The sequence below is a fragment of the Myotis nattereri genome (genome assembly GCF_964212035.1).
Source record: "Myotis nattereri genome assembly, chromosome: 15".
NCBI classification, from domain to species: Eukaryota; Metazoa; Chordata; class Mammalia; order Chiroptera; family Vespertilionidae; genus Myotis; species Myotis nattereri.
Window position 1 is genome coordinate 7030385 of NC_138090.1, and position 21275 is coordinate 7051659.

A 21275-nucleotide genomic window follows, 5' to 3' on the forward strand; every position below is an offset into this window, starting at 1 on the left:
GCCTTTTACTTATTTTTTCTGGAAGAATTTTTGTAGAATTTGTATTATCATTAAATATGTTTTTATTGATTTTCGAGAGAGAGGAAGGGAGAGGGAGAGAGAAAAACATCGATGTGAGAGTGAAGCATAGATCGGCTGCATCCCTCCCATATGCACCCAGTAGAAAACGGTGGGAAGAAATAGACTCCCCTAGTATCTGGGGCCCCCAGGGGCCCCAAACTGCCAGTCTAGTTCACAGTCTTTAATAATTCATTACGATATCAGTTGTTTTCTTATTTTTTTCTTTTTCTTTTTTTGTGGCAACTTCCTCTCCCTCTGTCAAAGGTGAAACAGTTCATCCTTGAAGGGCTCGTTGGCCACAAGCTGGTTGGTGGAGAAGACCTGGCCGGGACATGGATTGCCGTGCGGTCCTTTTCCTCTGCCTGGGCCTTGTGACGTCTCAGAGCGGGGAAGAAGGTGAGAGGGCAGCCCTCGCCCAGACCCCTGGCTGGGACGGGAAAGGGGAGGCCTCGGACCAAGGGAGATTGAGAGGGCGGTGAGCCAGTCATCTCAGCCGGGGTTGGGGAGTCACAGGCCGTGGGGCCGGGGGCAGCTCCGGACAGAGGCTGAGGTGGGGGTCTGGCCCGCTTCCCACAGAGGGAGCCCAAGAACCCCTGCCCTGGATGAAGAGAATGGAGAAGGTGCCCAGGAGACAAACCTCAACTAACCCTGCCGAGTGAGTTGTGTGTCCTCCTCGCCTACCTAGAGGCAGCTGTGCCTCCCACTCCTCGCTTGTAGCTTGAATCAGTGGTCCAAGTGTAGACTATTATATATATATATATATATATATATACACACACACACATATACATACACACATACTGAGTGGCCAGAGTATTATGACCGGCCAGATTATTATGACCACCCCATCAGTACTTCATTGACACTTCCAAAAATACTGAATATTGAAACCTTCCTAAGCAAATACTCTCAAGGTTTTATTATTATTATTATTTGCATAACTAATTCACTTCATTGTACTGACGGGGTGGTCATAATAATCTGGCTGGTCATAGTAATCTGGCCTCTCTCTCTCTCTCTCTATACACACACACACACACACACACTGATTTCAGAGAGGAAAGGAGAGGGAGAAAGAAGTAGAAACATCAATGATGGTAGAGAATCACTGATTGACTGCCTCCCGCACACCCCCTCCTGGGGATGGAGCCTGCAACCCGGGGAAGTGCCCTGAGTAGGAATTGAACCGTGACCTCCTGGTTCATAGGTCGATCGATGAGTCACGCCAGCCTGGCTAGTGTAGACTATTAATTCATTTATTCAACATGCATTCATTGAGGGCCTACTATGTGCCTGACACTAGGCTCTGGAGGTGCATGATAGACACATCTCATTGCCCCCATCAAGTTTACTGTCTGGTTGGGGGCCCTTAACCAGGGGTGTCATGAAGCCAGGTGCAGAATCATGGACCTCTGTGCATATTTCTTGGAAGGGGCTCTAAAACTCAGGCTAGTCTCATGAGTCTGTGACCTAAAGGCCGAGCAGCTCTGGCTGAGAGGCCAATGCTGACGACTGGCCAGGGAAGCCTGGGGACTACGGGGCACTTCAATCAGTCAACATGGAGCAGCCAAGGAAGGCTTCCTGGAGGAGGTGTCAACACACTGGGACCTGATCCAGAGTTAATCAGGAGAAGGAAATGAGTGGGGTGGGGAGGTAAGAGTGTGCCAGGGACACTGTATGTGCAAAAGCCCACAGATGGGAGTGACATGAGTGTGGGTGGGGAAAGCCCTATGCTCTCAGGCTGTCTGGACCCCCTCTCAGCCTACCCGCTTTCCAAGATCTGGTCACCTCTCTCGCCCTCAGTCTCGTCCATGGTCTGGAGTACCGCCTGCTGAATGCCACCTTCCAGGGCTCCAACCTCACCTTGCAGACGTCCACCATTCAGACGCTGGCCTTCAAGCTGGGCTGCGACTTTGCCGGCCTCTCGCTGTACAGCGATGCTCTGGATCGCGTCCCCCAGGTCAGAGATGGCCAGGACATGGGGGGTGGCCAGGGCCTCCACCCCTGAAATCCTGCAGGGGTGTAAGGTCTGAACTTTCCCCAGGATCCATCCATCGGGGCTCTGTCCCAGTAGCTGAATTGCCTTTTCTGTAAAATGGGGCTGGTGTTCCTCATGTGAGTGACGGAAATGGGGGTGTTTGATGGCCCCTCTAAATCAGCGTCCTCGTCCTGCCTCTGCAGGGACGGTGGGCGGCGGCAGTGGCAGCCGTGGGAGAGGCCAGGGGATGGGGCTCCTTTGAGGATGCTGGTGTGATTCCTGCTGAATGCCTGGGTGCTGGGGGGTCGCTTGGGGGGAAGCTCCATCCTCTGGGGACCCAGTTGGTGAGGCAAGTGACCCAAATTCAAGGCCAGAGCTGCCCGGAGGGAAGACCTGGATCTCGGCAAGTTTGGAGGAGGTGCAGTCAGGAGGAGGGTTTTGCAGCGGGAGGCTCCGGGGAAAGAAATGCCGAGGTGAAGCCGGGAGGGCTTCACAGGGAGTGGGGGTCAGGGAGGGTATTGGGGCTGACCTGGAGGCCCTGGGACCCGAGCTCAGCCTCGCTGGCCCTCCGCAGGCCGCCAGGGCCAGGCACGCCATGCAGTTCCCCACTGAGCTGACGAAGCAGGCCTGCAGAACACGCCGCAGGGAGCTGCGTCTCATCTGCGTGTACTTCTTCAACACCAGGTTTTTCCCGGTCAGTGCCATGGGGGGCCCAGCAGGATGGCGCTGGCCTCTTCCTGAGGCCACTGCAGCATCCACGCCACCGCCGGGGTTCTGGGTGGGGACCAGCATCAGAGGGACCAGCCCACTGTGCCACCAGAACCGCCATGGCCTCTCTCTGGCCTCAGTGTCAGCAGAATGGTGGGAGGCAGTGATAATAATGTGCAAACGAGACCTAAGAAACCTACTTCTGTATGTGCATGTCCCTAGGCAGGAGGCAGAACAAGGCCCCAAGGTCCCTGTCCTCAGAGAACCCTCGATCTTGACAGTTACACTAGGACCTTAGAGACTTAATTTTAGCTCAAGGTTGATTATAACCACAGAGATGCAAAGTGATGGGTGAGGCAGGGTGGGGTCGGGGTTGTTCCCATGGGCAATCCGGGAGGGCTTCTGGAGAAGGTGTCTTTTAACCTTGGCATGGAAAGTGAGTTAGGATAGTGGTGAAGTGGAGGGTAGACAGAGGGGAGGTGGAGCAGGGGGTGGTCAGAGGACAGCTTTCCAGGCGGAGGGGGCGGCATGTGCAAAGGCCCGGAGGTTGGCTCATGTTGGCCATATGAAAGCATGCCGCTCCTCTTAGCCAGGGAGGAGGGCCTGGAGAAGGGGGGCTCTGGGACCTCGTCCAGGTGTCCTCACGTCCCCTCCAGTCAGCCCTTCTTCTGTCACCCTTCCAGAATGACAACTCATCTCTGCTCAACGACTATGTCCTGGGGGCCCAGCTGGGCAGTGAACACGTGGACAACCTCATGGAGCCCATCAACATCAGCCTCTGGCACAACCAAAGCCTGGTACCGTGGGGACGTCCCGATTTCCACCCCGTCCTGCCCCTTTAAGACTGTCCTGGTGCACACGGGTTTGCCAAACTCAAACCTGCGGGACCATCTTGGGAACAAATGGTTTTAAATCCATTACACTTTGAAAATTCTTTACCAAAGAAATAAGAGAGCGAAGCTTCTACTCATGGCATTAGTCAGGATTCTTTGAGTGGCAGGTGATAGAAAACCAACTCCAGCAACTCAAGCACAAAAGATAACTTATTGGCTCATGTACATGGAATGTCCAGGGCAGGGCTGGCTTCAGGCACGGCTGGATCCAGGGCCTGATATGGTGCCATCAGGGCTCAGTCTCTCTCCATCTCTCAGCAATGGTTTCCTGCCTTGGCTCTCCACTTGGTGGCACGAAGGCAGCTGAAGGGTCGGACTTTCTTCCCCTCTTCTCAGAGGGTCTTCCTTGCCAGGTCCCTGAATGGCGTCCTAAAGGTCCAGTTTGGTCACATGTCCATCCCTCAACCACCACTGTGTCCAGGAGGATGGACTGTGTGGATTGGCCAGGCCTGGGTCACAGGGCCCAGGGGCCAGGCTGGATTCATCTGACCTGCCCTTGTGGGAGGGGTGGGCCCTCAAGAGAAGTGCAGACACTGATACGGGAAGCAGGAGGTAGGGCTGCAGGCCGCTGCTCTTCTGTCCCTGGCATTCCGAAAAGCCCCAGAGCCTGTGTGCTCTGCCCCCATATTCCCATCAGCCTCCTCTCTGCATTCTCGATTTCACCATCATCCTTTCCTTTCATTCCTCTGGGCCTTGGCCCCTGTGGTCCCCTCCATCCTGTTGTAACCCAGCATGTCCTCCAAGACCTCAGTCCCCGAATCGTCCCTTGCCTCCTCAGGACTCCTCTGCCCCTTCTGTGGTTTTCCATGGCACCGTCTGTGTCATATCCCCATCCTCCACCCACATGACTTGGTGCCATGGTTGCCTGTGGACGAATCTCTCTCCCCGCACTGGGAAGGCTCTGGACCACCGTTATTCCCCACAGGGAGGAGGCAGAAGGGCACAGTTGATTATAGAGCACCAACTGTAGACGCCAGAGCTGGGCACTCAAGATTCCTCATTGCTTTTAATTTTTCCACTATACTGATGACTTGGTATAAATGGTCCCATTTTGCAGATGAATAAACTGAGGCTCAGAGAACCTATGTGACTTGCCCAAGTCACTCTTAGAGTCCATGGTGGAGGCGGGGCTAGAATCTGGGTCTGCCTGATGGCAAAGCCCAGCCGGTACCTGGTAAAAGGTTGACAAGGATGCAGTTGAGTCAGCTTTGGCCCCCACGATTTCCAGACCCTGACCCCTCCCCTGGACCCCTTGGATGCACCCAACTCCGGCATCTCCCCTTAGGAAGACTACAACGTGACCTGTGTCTTCTGGAAGGAGGGAGCCAGCAGGCTCCACTGGGGGCTCTGGAGCCCTGAGGGCTGTCGCACAGAGCAGCCCTCACCTTCCCAGGTGCTCTGTCGCTGCAACCACCTCAGCTACTTTGCTGTTCTCATGGTATGTGTGCTTGCAGCCGGGCTGAGGGTGGTCAGAGTTGCAGAAGGCCCCCGAGTTGCTTCTCAGGACAGACAAGCAGGGCAAAGGCTGGAAATCCAACTCAAATGAGCTTGGGGGTGGGGTGGAAAGTGATGGGTTTATGTTCCTGAAAAGGTTGGGTTAGGCTTCAGGTATGGCTTGATCCAGGGGCTCACTATCACCAAGACAGGCCTCACGTCCTACTAGCTTTTAGGCCAGTGGAATGATAGCCTCTCTGACTCATTTCTGCCGGTCACATTCTTGTGATTGAGTCCCACCAGCCTAGAGTGTGTCACCTGCCTATCCCTTAACCAATCGCTGTGGACAGGAGGAGGGAGGGCTCTCACGGGCCAGGAGTGGTGCACCTGTGCACAGCAGTGGGAGAAGCGGTGGGTCCACCTACGTGTATGGACAGTGAGGGAAGGGAGGCTCTCGCAGAGGCAGGGGAGATCTCGCAGGGGCAGTGGAGGTGGGAGACGGGAGTTGGGAGGTCGGAAAGCCAGTGTCTGCCATGGCTTTTTTTTCTTTTTTAAATATGTTTTATTGATTTTTTACAGAGAGGAAGAGAGAGTGATAGAGTTAGAAACATCAATGAGCGAGAAACATTGATCAGCTGCCTCCTGCACACCCCCTACCGGGGATGTGCTTGCAGCCAAGGTACATGCCCTTGACCGGAATCGAACCTGGGACCCTTGAGTCCGCAGGCCGACGCTCTATCCACTGAGCCAAACCGGTTAGGGCTGCCACGGCTTTTTTTCGAGCCAGGACCATGGTGAGGATTGTGGGGCAATGGGGTCGGACCTGGGGTCTTGGCAGGTCTCTCCGATTGAGCCTGGCGGCAGGCATTTCCATGCCCTGGTCTCCAGTCCCCCTTCTCTCCCACAGCAATTCTCCCCAGCCCCGCTCCCGGCGGAGCTGCTGGCACCTCTCACGTACATTTCCTTCGTGGGCTGCAGCATCTCCATCGTGGCCTCCCTGCTCACCCTCCTGCTGCACTTCCATGCCAGGTATGCCCCGGTGCCAGGCCTGCCCACCACGGCTGCTCAGCACTTCTCCTTCATTTCTGCTTGGTCCCCCGGAGTGGGATGGGTTTCTCCAGAGGGCGGAGGCCGCAAGGCAGGGGACCAGCCTCACCGCGTGGCTGCTGGTGGCTCCCTGCCCGCCTCGACCTGTGTCCCCGTCACTGTGTGTCTCTGAGCCCAGGCCTGGGTGGTGTCCCCAGGCCACCAAGGGCCACGCTCCCACCCACAGGAAGCAGAGTAACTTCATCACACGCATCCACATGCACCTGCACGCCTCCGTGCTGCTCCTGAATGTCGCCTTCCTGCTGAGCCCCGCGCTGGCCTTGCCCTCCGTGCCCGGGGCGGCATGCGTGGCACTGGGCGCCATCCTGCACTTCGCGCTGCTCAGCTGCCTCACCTGGATGGCCATCGAAGGCTTCAACCTCTACCTTCTCCTGGGGCGTGTCTACAACATCTACATCCGGAGATACGTGCTCAAGCTCTGCGCAGTGGGCTGGGGTAAGCCCAGCCTCCCCCCCTCCTGCTCCCCGAGACTTCCAGCTGCACTGAGCATCCGCCCACCTGTCCTTCTCCTTCCCTTCCTCCTCCTCATCGTGACCACTGCAGGGCCACCATCATCATCCCGCCAACACTCACCACCACTTCCTACGTTACTGTTCTTATCTCACGTCCACCTCCAACACCACTGTGTCTGCCATGGCTTTTACCTCCACCACCTCTACCCCAACACCACCATCACCTCCACCACCTCTACCTCCACCACCATCACCTCCACCACCTCTACCTCCACCACCAATACCACCTCCACCACCTCTACCCCCAACACCACCATCACCTCCACCACCTCTTCCTCCACCACCTCTACCCCCACCACCATCACCTCCACCACCTCTACCCCCAACACCACCATCACCTCCACCACCTCTACCCCCAACACCACCATCACCTCCACCACCTCTTCCTCCACCACCTCTACCCCCAACACCACCATCACCTCCACCACCTCTACCTCCACCACCATCACCTCCACCACCTCTACCTCCACCACCTCTACCCCCAACACCACCATCACCTCCACCACCTCTTCCTCCACCATCACTTCCACCACCTCTACCTCCACCACCTCTACCTCCACCACCTCTACCCCCACCACCTCTACCTCCACCACCTCTACCCCCACCACCTCTACCTCCACCACCTCTACCCCCAACACCACCATCACCTCCACCACCTCTTCCTCCACCACCTCTTCCTCCACTACCTCTACCTCCACTACCTCTACCTCCACCACCTCTACCTCCACCACCTCTACCTCCACCACCTCTACCTCCACCACTACCTCACCACCTCTACCTCCACCACCTCTACCCCCAACACCACCATCACCTCCACCACCTCTTCCTCCACCACCTCTACCTCCACCACCTCTACCCCCAACACCACCATCACCTCCACCACCTCTTCCTCCACCACCTCTACCTCCACCACCTCTACCTCCAACACCACCATCACCTCCACCACCTCTTCCTCCACCACCTCTACCTCCACCACCTCTACCTCCAACACCAATACCACCTCCAACACCTCTACCTCCACCACCTCTACCTCCACCACCTCTACCTCCACCACCTCTTCCTCCACCACCTCTACCTCCACCACCTCTACCTCCAACACCAATACCACCTCCAACACCTCTTCCTCCACCACCTCTACCTCCATCACCACCATCATCTCCATCACCATCACCTCCACCACCTTTACCTCCATCATCTCTATCTCCATCACCTCCACTACTTCTCTCTCCACCACCTCTACCTCCAACACCACCATCACCTCCACCACCATTTTAACTACATCTCCCCCCACCCCACCCTCCATCATCGCCACCATCCTCATCCTCACCTTCACCACTATCTCGGGCACCACTGTCATTGTTTCTCTAGCACCATCCTAGCCCCTCTATGACCTGTTCCTCAGCCCTCTCTCCCTTTAGTTCCCAGTCACCACGGCCCAGTGTGGCCCCCACTGCTGCCACCCCTGTCCCACCTCAGAGCCCTCACCCCCATCACCTGGGAGAACAGCCTTCTCTGAGATCTCCAGGCTGATTGCTCTGAAGCTGGACCACAGGACGGGCTGGGGGCTCGGAACAGACTCTCTCTACCCACCCCTCTCCCTTGGAGTTCTGTCTCAGCAGCCACAGGGACCCACCACCAGTCCGTCCCTGGGGTCTCCTGGCAGATGCTGAGCCTCTGTCGCCCTCCTCAGGGGTCCCTGCCCTCCTGGTGCTGCTCCTCCTTGCCATCAAGAGCTCAGCTTACGGCCGCCACACGATCCCTCTCTCCCACAGCCAGGGGAACAGTACGGGCTTCCAGCACATGTCCATGTGAGTGCGCGCCAGGCTGTGGCAGGCTCCTGGGGGCCCTGAGCAGGGTGTCCGCAGGCAGGGCCCTGGCTGTGTCTTCTGGAAGGGGGTGCCTGGTGCCCTGAGGCGGCTGCAACCACCTCCGCTACTTGGCTGTTCTCATGCTGACAGTCAGGGGCACAGGCTCTGGGCTCAGACCACAGGGCTTCAAGTCCCATCTTTGCCTCTTACTAGTGTGTGTTCCTAAGCCAGAGCCTCGGTTTCCTCATCTGTAGAATGGGGATGATTCCAGACCTGCCTCATGATAGAGTCATCATGAGGACTGACTGGGCTAATCTCTCAAAAGTATGTGACACCTTGTCTGACTGTGGCAAAGGCAACACAGGTCATGAGGGTGTCCTGGGGAGGCAAAGGGCTGGGAAGGAGGCACGGGGGGCTGCAGGCAGGGGCCCAGGTGGCAGGTGGGTCCTGTCCTGGAGGCCTGGCTGGAAAGCCGGCCCAGGACTTCACCCGTGTGCCGTCAGGCAAGGAACAGGAGGCCTGAGCTGAGACACTGGCCCGGGTTCAAGAGGCAGTCCCGAGGCCCAAGAGCCCGCGGTTTCCCCAGCCCCACAGCCACAGCGCCCTGACCTTCGCCCTCCCCTGCAGATGCTGGGTGCGGAGCCCCGGGGTGCACCACGTCCTGGTCATGGGCTACGGTGGCCTCACGACCCTTTTCAACCTGGTGGTGCTGGCCTGGGCGCTGCGGACCCTGCGCAGACTGAAGGCGCGGGAGGAGGCGCCAGGCTCGCGGGCCTGCAGGGACACCGTCACCGTGCTGGGCCTCACCGTGCTGCTGGGCACCACCTGGGCCCTGGCCTTCTTCTCCTTTGGCGTCTTCCTGCTGCCCCAGCTCTTCCTCTTCACCATCTTCAACTCTCTCTACGGTGGGTCCTGGGGGCGGCCTGGGGGAGGCGGGGCGGTGGCGTGCACACCTGGTAGGTGTTCGCTGCGGAAAGGCTCAGGTCCAGGGCGAGTCAGGGGCTGACGTCCAGCCCCAGGAGGAGCTGGTGAGGGGCTACGTCCTCCCAGAGCAGGAGGTGCTGCTTTGCAACCTGCACAAAGGCTCCCTCTGGACTAGCAGTGGCCGGTCCTCCCGCTCCCATGCTCCACCCCTCCTGGCCTCCAGCAGCAAGGAATCCCGAGAGTGAGTGCAGGGCCTCAGGGAGGCCCAACTCACCCAACCAAGGAGGATCCTGGGAGAGGCCACGATGCCCCCGCGACGCGCTCACTGACCAGCCCTTGGCTTGCAGGGTTCTTCCTCTTCCTGTGGTTCTGCTCCCAGAGGTGTCGCGCGGAGGCCGAGGCGGAGGCCGAGAAGGAGGCGTTCAGCACCTCCCAGATGATGCACTAGTCTGCACCGTGGCCGGATCCCCAGCCGCTCCGGCCCTGGCTTCCGCCAGAGAGGGTGGCAGGCCAGCTGCTGGACACCAGAGCCCTGTGCCCGCTAGGGAGGCTGTCCACCTCCGTGGCTTCCCCGGCCAAGACGGAAATGCCCAGACTGTGCCCTTGGCATTCTCCTCGGGGGCAGGTCCAACCCCATGGGGGGGGCAGCAAACTTCGCCCTGGTGCCCGGCTTATGGACAGAGCCCTGGCCTGGGAGCCAGGAGGCCATGCTACTCGGCCTGGCTCAGGGTCTTACTGTGTGACGTTGGGCCTGTCACTTCTCACGGACCCTCGGGTTCTGCATCTGACACGAGGCAGATGGCTCTGGTCATGCCTAGACTGAGAGCTTTGTGAAGCCTGAGGAAGGCCGGGGAGGAGGAGGGTCACAGGGGGCCCCGTTAACTGCATCGTCCGGCTGGGCCACCCCCCCTATGCGCAAGGCCTCTTTCCCTTTAATCCCCCCAAAACTATAATGACCCCAACTCCATGGCCACAGTTCTCAGAGATCGGGAAGCCCCGTCCTTCCCAGAGGCCTCCCCTCCCTCCAGACCTCCCAAGTCTCCAAGGCCATTTAGACCAGTGGCCGGGGCCACGGGGCTTCCAGGGGTAGGAGGGGATTGCCTCTTTGCCCTACACCTGAGCCAGCTGGGCCTCCGTGACCGGCTATTTGACAAGTGGGTAGAATTGGATTTCCCTCGCTAGGCGCGAGGGTGTGGGTTCTAAATCCAAGGTCAGGCCCTTGACCTATCTGTTCTACCAAGTGGGAGACTGATGAAGCCGGAGCCTTCCCTAGACTGCACACCAGGGGGCGCTGTTGACCTGCGCTCAGAGGCTATTGGCACCAGAACCGCTCCTGGAAATGCTGGGATGGCCTGTCTGGGAACAGGACCCACCAGAGGGAGGGGTTCTGCCTCCAGGACTGCGCCTGCTGAGTGCCCAGGGGGAGGGCTGTCAGCGCTGTTCACAGCCATTTCCCTCTTTACCCAACACAGCGGCCGCTCTGGCTCTTGGGGTCTTGTGCTCTGGGCACACCTCTCAGCGCCCAGCTCCGGGCCATGGGACAGATTTTAATGACTTTGAATGGCACAGGGAAGGAATGGAAGCTGGATCCCTCTGGTTATGCCCTCTGTTCATTCCTTGATGCAAACAGCCCTTCACGCGGTGGTCAGTGGCTCTGGAGCCGGCCTGGTGGGGCTCAAATGCCAGCTCTGCCACGAGCCATCAACCTCCTTGTGCCTTAGTTTCCCCGCCTGTAAATAGGGGCAACAGGGGGACTGATTTTGATGGTTCAATGAAATAATCCATATAAAGAGGCTGGGCACAGAGTAAGAGCACAATAAATGTTACTATGGTGACGGTGAGCACTTTGGCTATTATGACTAACGGCGTCAGCTGAGTCTCAGAGGCCAACCTGTCCAAGCCCCGGGTCTGCTCAGCATCCCGGGCCCAGCTCCTCGCGGGGTAAGTTCTGCCGCCCCTCGGCCTGGCCACCTCCTCCCCCTCCCCCAGAGTGCCCTCTGCTCCAGCCTCGCTGGCCTTCTGCTGTGTTAGGAACCTTCCCCACACAACGCAGCCTCCAGGCTGTTGCCACCTGTCCCCACCCTTCCATTCCCGGATCCTCCGCTCTACTTAAATACCTGACAGCCCTTGGTCACTTCTTCCAGGAAATCGCTCTAATTGCCCCGTAGAGAAAGTGTCTTTCCCGCTCTGACTCCAAGCAGAGTGTGCCCCCACCTCTATCAGGATGCTGCGAGCCCCCATTTGAGTCCCCCTAGTTTAGCCAGCCTTGACCTGTACAAGGCTCCCCAGGTCTTGGGGTGGCTCCCATGCTAATTAGGGTGCTCAGGGATCATGGAAACTCGCAGGCCCTCTCTTGGGCAGCTCCGGGGAGCGGTGACCTAGGTTGGGTTGGCAGCCTAGTGATGGGGGGGCCTTGCCCGGACCTCCCTTTTCACCCCTTCCTGGGGCCTGGGGTCTAAGCCCAGGGCTAGTCAAGAGAGGATGTGGCCACGGTGACACGAAATGGGTTTGGTGGTTCCAGGAAACGGCCCCAGAATTGTGGCCTGGAACCCCATTGGGGTCCAGGCTTTGGGGTGGGACCACTTCTGGGAAATGCCCCACCATATGTGGGGGCAGGGATGAATGAAATTTATTAGGTGTCAATTTACTTCAATAAAACCGACTTAAAAAAAATGATAGAAGAAAGAGAAATGCACAAATCTACCATCAACATGGGCTATTTCAAATGCGTCTCTAATTATTGATAGGAAAGCTGGAAAATTTGGCCAGACATAGATTTGAACAGCAGGAGTACACAGCTCGATCTAATGGACATTGATTGCAGCCTGCGTCCCACAGTCATATTGGTCTCAGCACTTATGGCCCATTTTAAAATATTGATTGCAGACTAGCTTAGAAAAGCTCCCAAAATTTCAAAGAATGGACATTATACAGAGCACATTCTCTGACGTCAATACAATGAAGTTAGACAGTAATGACAAAAAATAATTTAAGAAAAGCCCGTATATTTAGATACTTGTCCCAGGGATAAACAGATTGACCGGAGGACGGGAAAGGGAGTCTGGAGACAGACGGAGGCATGTTGGAAGTGGAAGCTCGCAGACCCGCGGGCGGGAGGGGCTGTTGGGCACACGGAGCGGCAGAATGGGTTGTGCACGAGGGGAAAATGTGCAACAGGATTGCTGCTCCACAGTATACTCAGCAACCAGCGCAAACACAGCGTGATGTGTGTGAACAGACTTGGGGGCGCGAAAACGCCACCTTTCATTGCTAATTTCACATTAACTCTAACGCCCCCATCCTCCGCCTGAGCGGGCCATTCGGTCAGTGGTTTGGAGAAGGCCCGTGAGTTCAATGACAACCTGGGAGGCCTCTGCTGCTCCTGGAAAGAATCTGGGGAGAAGGCCTGCGGCTCAACTTCCGTCCCTCATGGTCACTGTTGATGGATGTCCTTGGACTCAAGCCCAGGGGGTCTCTCTTTTTTTAAAAAAAAAAAATATTTTATTGATTTTTTTTTTTTTTTTTTTACAGAGAGGAAGGAAGAGGGATAGACAGTTAGAAACATTGATCAGCTGCCTTCTGCACACCCCCTACTGGGGATGTGCCCGCAACCAAGGTACATGCCCTTGACCGGAATCGAACCTGGGACCTTTCAGTCCACAGGCCGATGCTCTATCCACTGAGCCAAACCGGTCAGGGCGGGGTCTCTCTATTTTTTTAAAAAAATTTATTTGTACTTATTTTTTGTTAATCCTCACCTGAGATATTTTTTCCTTTGATACTTTTTAGAGCGTGTATAAGGGAGAGAGAGAGAGACAGAGAGAGAAACATTGATGTGAGAGAGACACATCAATTGGTTGCCGCCCACTGGGATCGAGCCTGTAACCGAGGTACGTGTCCTTGACGGGAACCGAACCCATGATCTTTCAGTCGAGGGCCGATGCTCTAACCACTGAGCCACCAGCCAGGGCCCACGGGGTCTCTTATGCTGCCTCCTGCCCAGCCCCTCCCCAGGTGTCCTGGTCCGGGGGAAGCTTTGCTGAGGCCCAGAAGCTGCCTCTCAGAGACACCCCAGACCTTCCTCCCAGCTGTCCCCACCGGTGGAAACCTCTGGTCTCAGGCAGGTCCTGGCTTCATCCCCTCCCGCCCCCCAGGCTCCCAAGGTTGCAGGAGCACCCCAACCCCCTCCCCCCCCCCGCCAGAGCTGGAGCCTGGGGCCTGGGGCTGGCTATTTCTTTGGGCGGGGGTGTTAGGGCAGGGTGGGGGGTGCAACCCCGCCTGGCAGGAAGCTTTCTTATGAGAGGGGACTACTAGCTGAGACCTCAATGTTGAATAGGATGGGCCAGGGGGTGGGGGAGGGGGAGAAGTGTTTTGGGCAAGGCTTGGATTGGGGTTGAGGTGTGAAGAGGAAAGAGAGAGCACGTGGGCTTGGTGGCAGTGGGAGGGGCAAGAGAGAAACCAAAAGGGTAAGAAGGGGCGGAGGGAGAGGCTCGGCTCTGAGAGGTGTTGGAGGTGGAACCCACAGGGCGGAATGCCTGACTGGACATCGGGTTGGAGTGGGGAGTCATCAAAGCTCGTACTTAGGGTCCTGGGTAGTTGGGGTGGCCTGACTCTAACTTGGGTGTGGAGCCCAAGAAGGAACAATAAGTGATGTGTGTGTGTGTCAGTTTTATTGATTTAATTATTTACTTTTATTTTTATTTTTTTGTACGACAAAAAATCGTACACCTATGGATGAGGACAGTGCGGGGTGGGGGATAAGGGCAGAGGGTAGGGTGGGAACCAAGTGGAGGGGAGCTATGGGGGGAAAAAAGAGGAACAACTGTAATAATCTGAATAAAGATTACAAAAAAAAATAAAAACTAACTCTCTATCCCTCTCCCTTTCTCTCTGTAAAAAATCAATAAAATATATATTTTTTAAAAAAGAAAGAATACCTTTCAGCATTTCATATAATCCTGGTTTGGTGGTGATGAACTCCTTTAGCTTTTCCTTATCTGTGAAGCTCTTTATCTGACCTTCAATTCTGAATGATAGCTTTGCTGGATAAAGTAATCTTGGTTGTAGGTTCTTGCTATTCATCACTTTGAATATTTCTTGCCACTCCCTTCTGGCCTGCAAAGTTTCTGTTGAGAAATCAGCTGACAGTCTTATGGGTACTCCCTTGTAGGTAACTGACTTTTTTTCTCTTGTTGCTTTTAAGATTCTCTCTTTGTCTTTTGCCCTTGGCATTTTAATTTTGATGTGTCTTGGTGTGGCCCTCTTTGGATTCCTTTTGTTTGGGGTTCTCTGCACTTACTGGACTTGTAAGTCTATTTCTTTTACCAGGTAGGGGAAGTTTTCTGTCATTATTTCTTCAAATAGGTTTTCAATATCTTGCTCTCTCTCTTCTTCTGGCACCCCCATAATTCGGATGTTGGTACACTTGAAGTTGTCCCAGAGGCTCCTTACACTATCTTAGTATTTTTGGATTCTTTTTTCTTTTTGCTTTTCCAGTTGGGTGTTTTTTACTTCTTCGTACTTCAAATCTTTGACCTGATTTTTGCGATCCTCTAGTCTGCTGTTTGATCTCTGTATAATATTCTTTATTTCAGTCAGTGTATGCTTAATTTCTAGTTGGTCCTTTTTCATATCCTCGAGAGTCTCACTAGACTTATTGAGGGCCTTACTAAATTTATCGGCGGTTTCTAGAAAATTCTTGAAAAACCTTATAAGTGTGGTTTTGAACTCTATATCCAGTTGTTTGCTTTCCTCCATTTCTGTCATTTGTGACCTGTTTCTTTGTCTCCGCATTTTTTATGCTTCCCTGTGTTGATAGAGTGGCTTTCTGTGCTAGGTGTCCTATAGGGCCCAGTGGCTCAGCCTCCCCAATTACATGAGGTGGACACTCTTGGTGCACCTCTTTGTGGGCTGTGTGCACAGTCTTATTGTAGTTAAGCTTTGATTGTAGTTGGTACCACTGGGAGGAATTGACCTCCAGGCCAATTGGCTATGAGAATCAGCTGTGTCTATAGTGGGAGAACTTCTGTGCTGGAGACACCCTTATGGGGCAAGACTTGCTTCAGTGGGGCTTTGGTGCTCACTGAGTCTGCCCCCTGAGTGTGTCCCTTATGGATCTGAGGAGTTGTAATCTGGATGGTCCCACTCTGACCACTGGGTACACTGGCACTTGGATCTCTAAGGAGGTGATAATTTAGCCTCTGCTTGAGGCTACCCAGCAGGAGCTACAGAGAGATCTGCAGATTCCTCTTCTTTGTTTGGGTTTTGGAGGTGCCCAGATGAGGCCCAGCTGTGAAGCAATGCAAGCTGCTGTGGGGCCTCGGGCCTTCTTTTGGGTGTTCTGGTTCTCTCTGACCCAGCTGCAGTTTGTTAGGTAATTTTAGATTGCAAAGGGCCAGTTCATTCATATGCAAAAGCCTCTGCGCACAGCTTGGGTGGGGTGGGGTCTCAAGGAATCAACAGGGCGGAGCAAACAGCTATGGCTGATCCTCAGCCCTGCCCTAAGAGGTCCTGGGTCTCAGTGTCCTGTGGTAATCGCTGCAAGCACCTCTGAGAGAAAGCCGCCCTGGAGTTCCGCCTGCTGCCAGACAGTCCAGTTTCTCCCCATATGAGTCTGGGTCCCCAGAGACTCGCCCGGAACTGGAGTCAGGGCTGTCGGGAGCTTGTGTCTCCCTCCTGATTGAAAAAGACAACCACGGCCTCAGTTGCCAGCCCTTTCCGCATGTGCCTCCGTACCTCTGCACTTTACTTCCGCACCTCATCTGAGTCTCAGTGTGCTTTTCTCTTTCCTTCTAGTTGTAGAATTTCCACTCAGCCAGCCTTACTGTGGTTCTGGATGATGTCTGTTTTGTCTTTTCGTTGTATTTTTGAAGTGGTTGTGCGAGGCAGCAATTTCAGGTGTTTACCTATGCCGCCATCTTGGTTCCATTTCCTAATTATTTACTTTTAAAGATTAAAAAGATTGTGAACTAGAGAACACGCACAGGGTATACACACAATTTCACAAACATTATAAAGCAAATGCCCCAGTCACCGCCAGCCCAGAACCCCAGCCCCTCCTCCATCCCACAGCTCCCTGCCCTGGCGATGGAAGCGTCCTGATGTGCGAGGAACCACTTCCTCACTTTTGATAGCTTTTCCACTTGAAGCTGCATCTCTGAACAATAGAGGTCTGGTTTGGCCTGTTTTGTAAACAGAACCCGCCTTCCTTCCACTCACCGTTCTGTTTGCCAGGGTCATCTGGGTCGCCTGTGTGTAGATGTCGCGTATCCTTGTCCCTTGCTGTCTGCTAATCCAGTGAGGACCTCACCCCATGGTGTGAGCCCAGTCTCCTGCTCATGGACGTCTGGGAGGTTTGCAGGCGGGACTATTACTGGGAGCAATGCTCCGTGAGCGTTCGCCTAGGTAAGCCCTCTTGCATATGTATTTATGGTTTTCTCTCCAAGCTATATATCTGGAAGCAGAACTTCTGGGCGACAGGCTGTAGGTATCTTCAACTTCACGGGGCGATGCCAGCTTCCTGAAGGGGCAAAACACAGTTGGAGTCCCACCCACCTGGTGAGGTTCCCAGGCTCCCGGGTGCCACACTTGGTACTGCTCACTTCTGGCAATCTGCTGAGTGTGTGGCGGTATCTCATTGCTTTTGCAAATTGCACATCCAAGGCAATGTATTAGAGAGAGCATCTCTTCGTTTACTTATTGGCCGATTGATTTCCTCTTTTTTTTTTAAAGTGTCTATTCAAATCCTTTGCCTGCTTTCTACCGGGTTGTTTGTGGTTGTGACAGATGCCTCGGGTGCCAGTGTCACTCTGACTTCAGCCACTGTGTGGAGGACAAGTCTCCCACTGTCAGAGAGCCAGGCTGTCTGCATGCTATCCCAGGGTCTTCTCCAACACTGTGGAAAAGACTGGAATCGGGGGGCGGGTGCACTAGCTGATGGAAAGGTACTCCAGCCTCCCGACCTTCCTAGCAAGGACTCCAGCCCCTCAAAGGTCACGGAGGCCCCACTGAGCAGGTGGGCTGTGAGCCAGGCAGGGTGCTCCCCTGAGGACCACCTCATGCCTCTCTCGGGTTATGAGAGGTCTCCAGGCGCCTGCTCCAGACAGCGCCTGGGCCAATGGGAGCGTGGTCCTTCGGTGGAGCAGCCAATGGAAAGCGCTCTTGGAGGGGTGGGCGGAGCATCTGGGTTGCACCTGGAGCGCATCTTGCTGGCCCACTGTCCCTGCAGGGGCGGCATATGCCTCTGCTCCCAACCAGCGTGAGCCCAGGGGAGGGGAAGTCTGTGTCCACCTTCGATGGCAGTCTGGGGAGACTAGTCCAGCCAGAGAACCTGGGCGATTAGAGGATAATTGGCATCTGATGGACCACAGTTTATGTATCCATTCTCCTATTGAATGATCTCTTTCTTTTTTTGATTTTTGTTAATCCTCACCCAAGGATATTTTTTCCACTGATTTCTTTTTTCTTTTTACAAATTGGGAGGGAGGGAGGGAGAGAGGGAGAGAGGGAGAGAGAGAGAGAGAGAGAGAGAGACATCAAGGTGAGAGACACATTGATTGGTTGCCTCCTGCACACACCTGACCAGTGAACCTGTGACTCTTTGGTGAAGGGGGAGCCACATGGGCCAGGGCAAGGTTACAGGTACTTTTTTTTAATACCAATATTATCCGGGGTTATCTGTGTGCCCAGTCAGATCACAGGAGCACTAAAAAAAAAGCACAGCATTTTCTCTAGCTGGTCTCAGAGATATGGAGGGTGTGAGGGACTTGACTTGTTGTTGCTGGAGGGGCCACACGGAAAGCATGAGAAGCATGCGGGCAGCCAGTAGGAGCAAAGACCAGGCTTGGTGAGAGCCAGCAAGAAAAGGGGACGTTAGTCCTCCAATGAACGGCACGGGACCCCGTATTCAGCAAAGAGCTTCGATGTAGACTTGTTCCCAGCGCCCCCAGAAAGCCGGGAAGCCCCGCTGAGCGGGTACCATGATTTCAACCCAGGCAGAGAGCCAGCTGAGCCAGTCTGAGCCCAATGGGTTTCCAGAACTGTGAGCTAACAGATGGGCGTTGTCCAAAGCCATTATGTTGTGATTCTTAGGGCAGCAGTAAAGATAACAAATACAATGTGTATGTGTGAAACAAATAGACTTGTACCCACTAAAAAAAAACACCAAAAAACAAAATACGCCCTTTATCAGATTTAGGAAGTTCCTTTCTATTTTTAGTCTGCTAAGCCGTTTTGTTTTTTTAATCAAGAGTGGATATTGAATTTTGTTGAGCACCTCTTTTGTGTATTTTCAATGGTGATTAGAGTATTTGCCTTTGATCTATTGATGTTGTGAATTACACATTTCCCCCTTAAGGTTAAATTTGCCTGGCAAAAGCCAATTTTAATTTTTGTTGACTTTCTTAATTGTATGTTTACTTTCTATTTTTATTAATTAGTGCTATTCTATTTATATATATTTTTGCCTTATACTTTAAGGTTTAATTTAATCTTTATTCTCTATTTTCTTGAGATGGATGCTCACCTCATTAAGGTTAAGCCTTTATTCTTTTGTAATATATGTTATATATTTCCTTATAAGTATTACTTTAGAAAAATTTACTACCAGTCTTGATAGGTGCTATTTTCATTACTGTTCTGTTAGAAATATTTTTATTCTGTAATTGCAATTTCTCCTTTGACCCATATGTTATTAAAAAAGCGTGTCTTTCACCATCGCCACCCCCTTCCATGCCCAGGCCTCATCGTCCCTATGACAGAGAGCAAGGGTCTCTTGGCTGTGAAGAAAAATGTTACCCATGATTGCCTTGTGTCGGTTAAAGAAAGGACAATCTGATCTGGAGTTGTATGCCCCCGGGACCTGGGAGTCAACCGTGGGATGCGGTCCATTCTCATGGAAAGATTAACCACCTTGTTGCCCAAGCAACGGAGTCCCTCCCCAGCCTCCTACTTCCCCGTGCCTGTAATCCCTACCTCCCCACACCTATCAGCCATGTTTCCCTGTGTAACCTTTGTCTTACCCTGTAGAAGCAGCTGGCTTCTGGGGGGCTGCAGAGCAGATTTTTGTGGATGGCCTGCTGCTCTCCCATCCTGCCGGGAGGATTGGAATAAACACACATATATGATTCAACCCTGTCTCTGCTGAATTGGCTCAAGTAGCGACAGGCAGCATGGATCCATTGATTGTCCGGTTACAGATGGGCCTGAAATGTGTACTTCACACTTGTGATGTGCAGGGTTCTGTTTATGCTCATTAAGTCCAGTTTATTAACTCAGCTCTTCAAATCTATGTCCTTGTCTCCTTTCTCTATGAAATTGCAACCGGTATCTTAAAACCTCCGATTATGACTTTTGATTTGTCTATTTTCCTATGTAGTCCTAGGAAGTTTTGCTTTGTCTATTTTGAGCTTATGTTATTAGGTATATACAAATTTAATATTACGTCCTTCTAGTCAAATGAACTTTTATCATTATCTTCTCCGCAGGTAATGCTTTTTGCCTTAAAGTCTACTTTGTATTTTTTAAAAATATATTTTATTGATTTTTTTACAGAGAGGAAGGGAGAGGGATAGAGAGTTAGAAACATTGATCAGCCGCCTCCTGCACACCCCCTCCTGGAGATGTGCCCGCAACCAAGGTACATGCCCTTGACAGGAATCGAACCTGGACCCATCAGTCCGCAGGCCAACACTCTATCTACTGAACCAAACCGGTTAAGGCTCTACTTTGTATTTCAGGAGTATAGCTGCATCAGCTTTCTCTTTACTACTATTGACTGTTATTACTTGAAACTCTTCTCTACTCTTATGTTTTAAATGTGTCTGTTCATTTTCAAACAGCATAATCCTTCCCCCCAACACATCTGAAAATCTTTGCCTTTTAACTAGAGCATTTTGTCCATTGATAATTAGTGTAAAAATATAAGTATGGGCCAATTACATGCAATGTATATCTACTACAAATATTTAGAATTAAATCCACCCTCCTGTTTTTTGCCACTTTTCTTACTCCTTTTAATCTTTTCTCTGAGCTTTAAAAAATTGTATTTTATCATTTCATTTCATTCCCTTAACTAGTGTGAAATGATATACCAGACTATTGCCCTTGGGGTGGCAAAGGGCATGAGTCGGTCTGTAGCTACTAGTTCTCCTTCCCCTTTGCTCCTGCTCTCCCCAGTCCCCCCGTGTTCGGGGCGGGGGGGGTGGGGGTGGGGGTGGGGTATGATTTAGTTCTGGCTCACTCTTTCCCTGAGGTGAAGGTCCCAATCTACATCGAGAAGCTTTGCTTTAAGACGCTCCGACCTTGACTGGCCCTTGGCCTTCACTTCCATCCTGCTCACCCTGAAAGCCCCCAAACCTGAGCCCAAGCCCCCGGCATCTACAAATACCCTGAATACCAGAAGGGGCTTTGGTGGTTCTGTCATTTCGCTTACATCTCTGGGTTTATATTTTCCCCTTGAATTCGCCTGCTGTTTCCCCATGGTCTTCCTTCCTTCCTTCCTTCCTTCCTTCCTTCCTTCCTTCCTTCCTTCCTTCCTTCCCTTCACTTTAAGATATTTTCCTCAGCATTTTAAACCGTGTTCGGGGGGGAAGCAAGTCTGCCATCCGGCCATGGGAATCTCAAGATCTGTTTTAGATGCACTGAGTTTGCGGGCCTAAGGGGACACATTCGTCAAATGGCCACATCACGTTGAGTTGCATGAAAGAAAATATTCTTCTTATAATGCTCGTTTCTATACATGCCCAACCTATATCTTCTCACCATTGCTAGGAATCGGTGCTCTCTGAGATGGGGTGAGCGGAAATGAGTTAGATACGGCGGACAGAACTCAGGGAAGGTCAGACGACTTCGT

General features: G+C 53.3%; 2 protein-coding genes across 2 annotated transcripts in view; both read left to right on the forward strand.

The window, feature by feature from the left end:
- Positions 1-21275, forward strand: part of NLRC5 (NLR family CARD domain containing 5) — a 940085-nt gene that overhangs the window by 358472 nt on the left and 560338 nt on the right. The gene's annotated exons all lie outside the window — the stretch shown is intronic.
- Positions 393-12083, forward strand: ADGRG5 (adhesion G protein-coupled receptor G5; the record flags this gene model as incomplete). Its single annotated transcript, XM_081108009.1, has 11 exons — positions 393-456; positions 637-715; positions 1864-2020; positions 2613-2732; positions 3430-3543; positions 4925-5077; positions 5981-6102; positions 6347-6615; positions 8383-8500; positions 9128-9405; positions 9772-12083. The coding sequence occupies 11 exons, from the start codon at positions 393-395 to the stop codon at positions 9870-9872; spliced, it is 1575 nt and encodes a 524-aa protein (XP_080964135.1). The 3' UTR covers positions 9873-12083.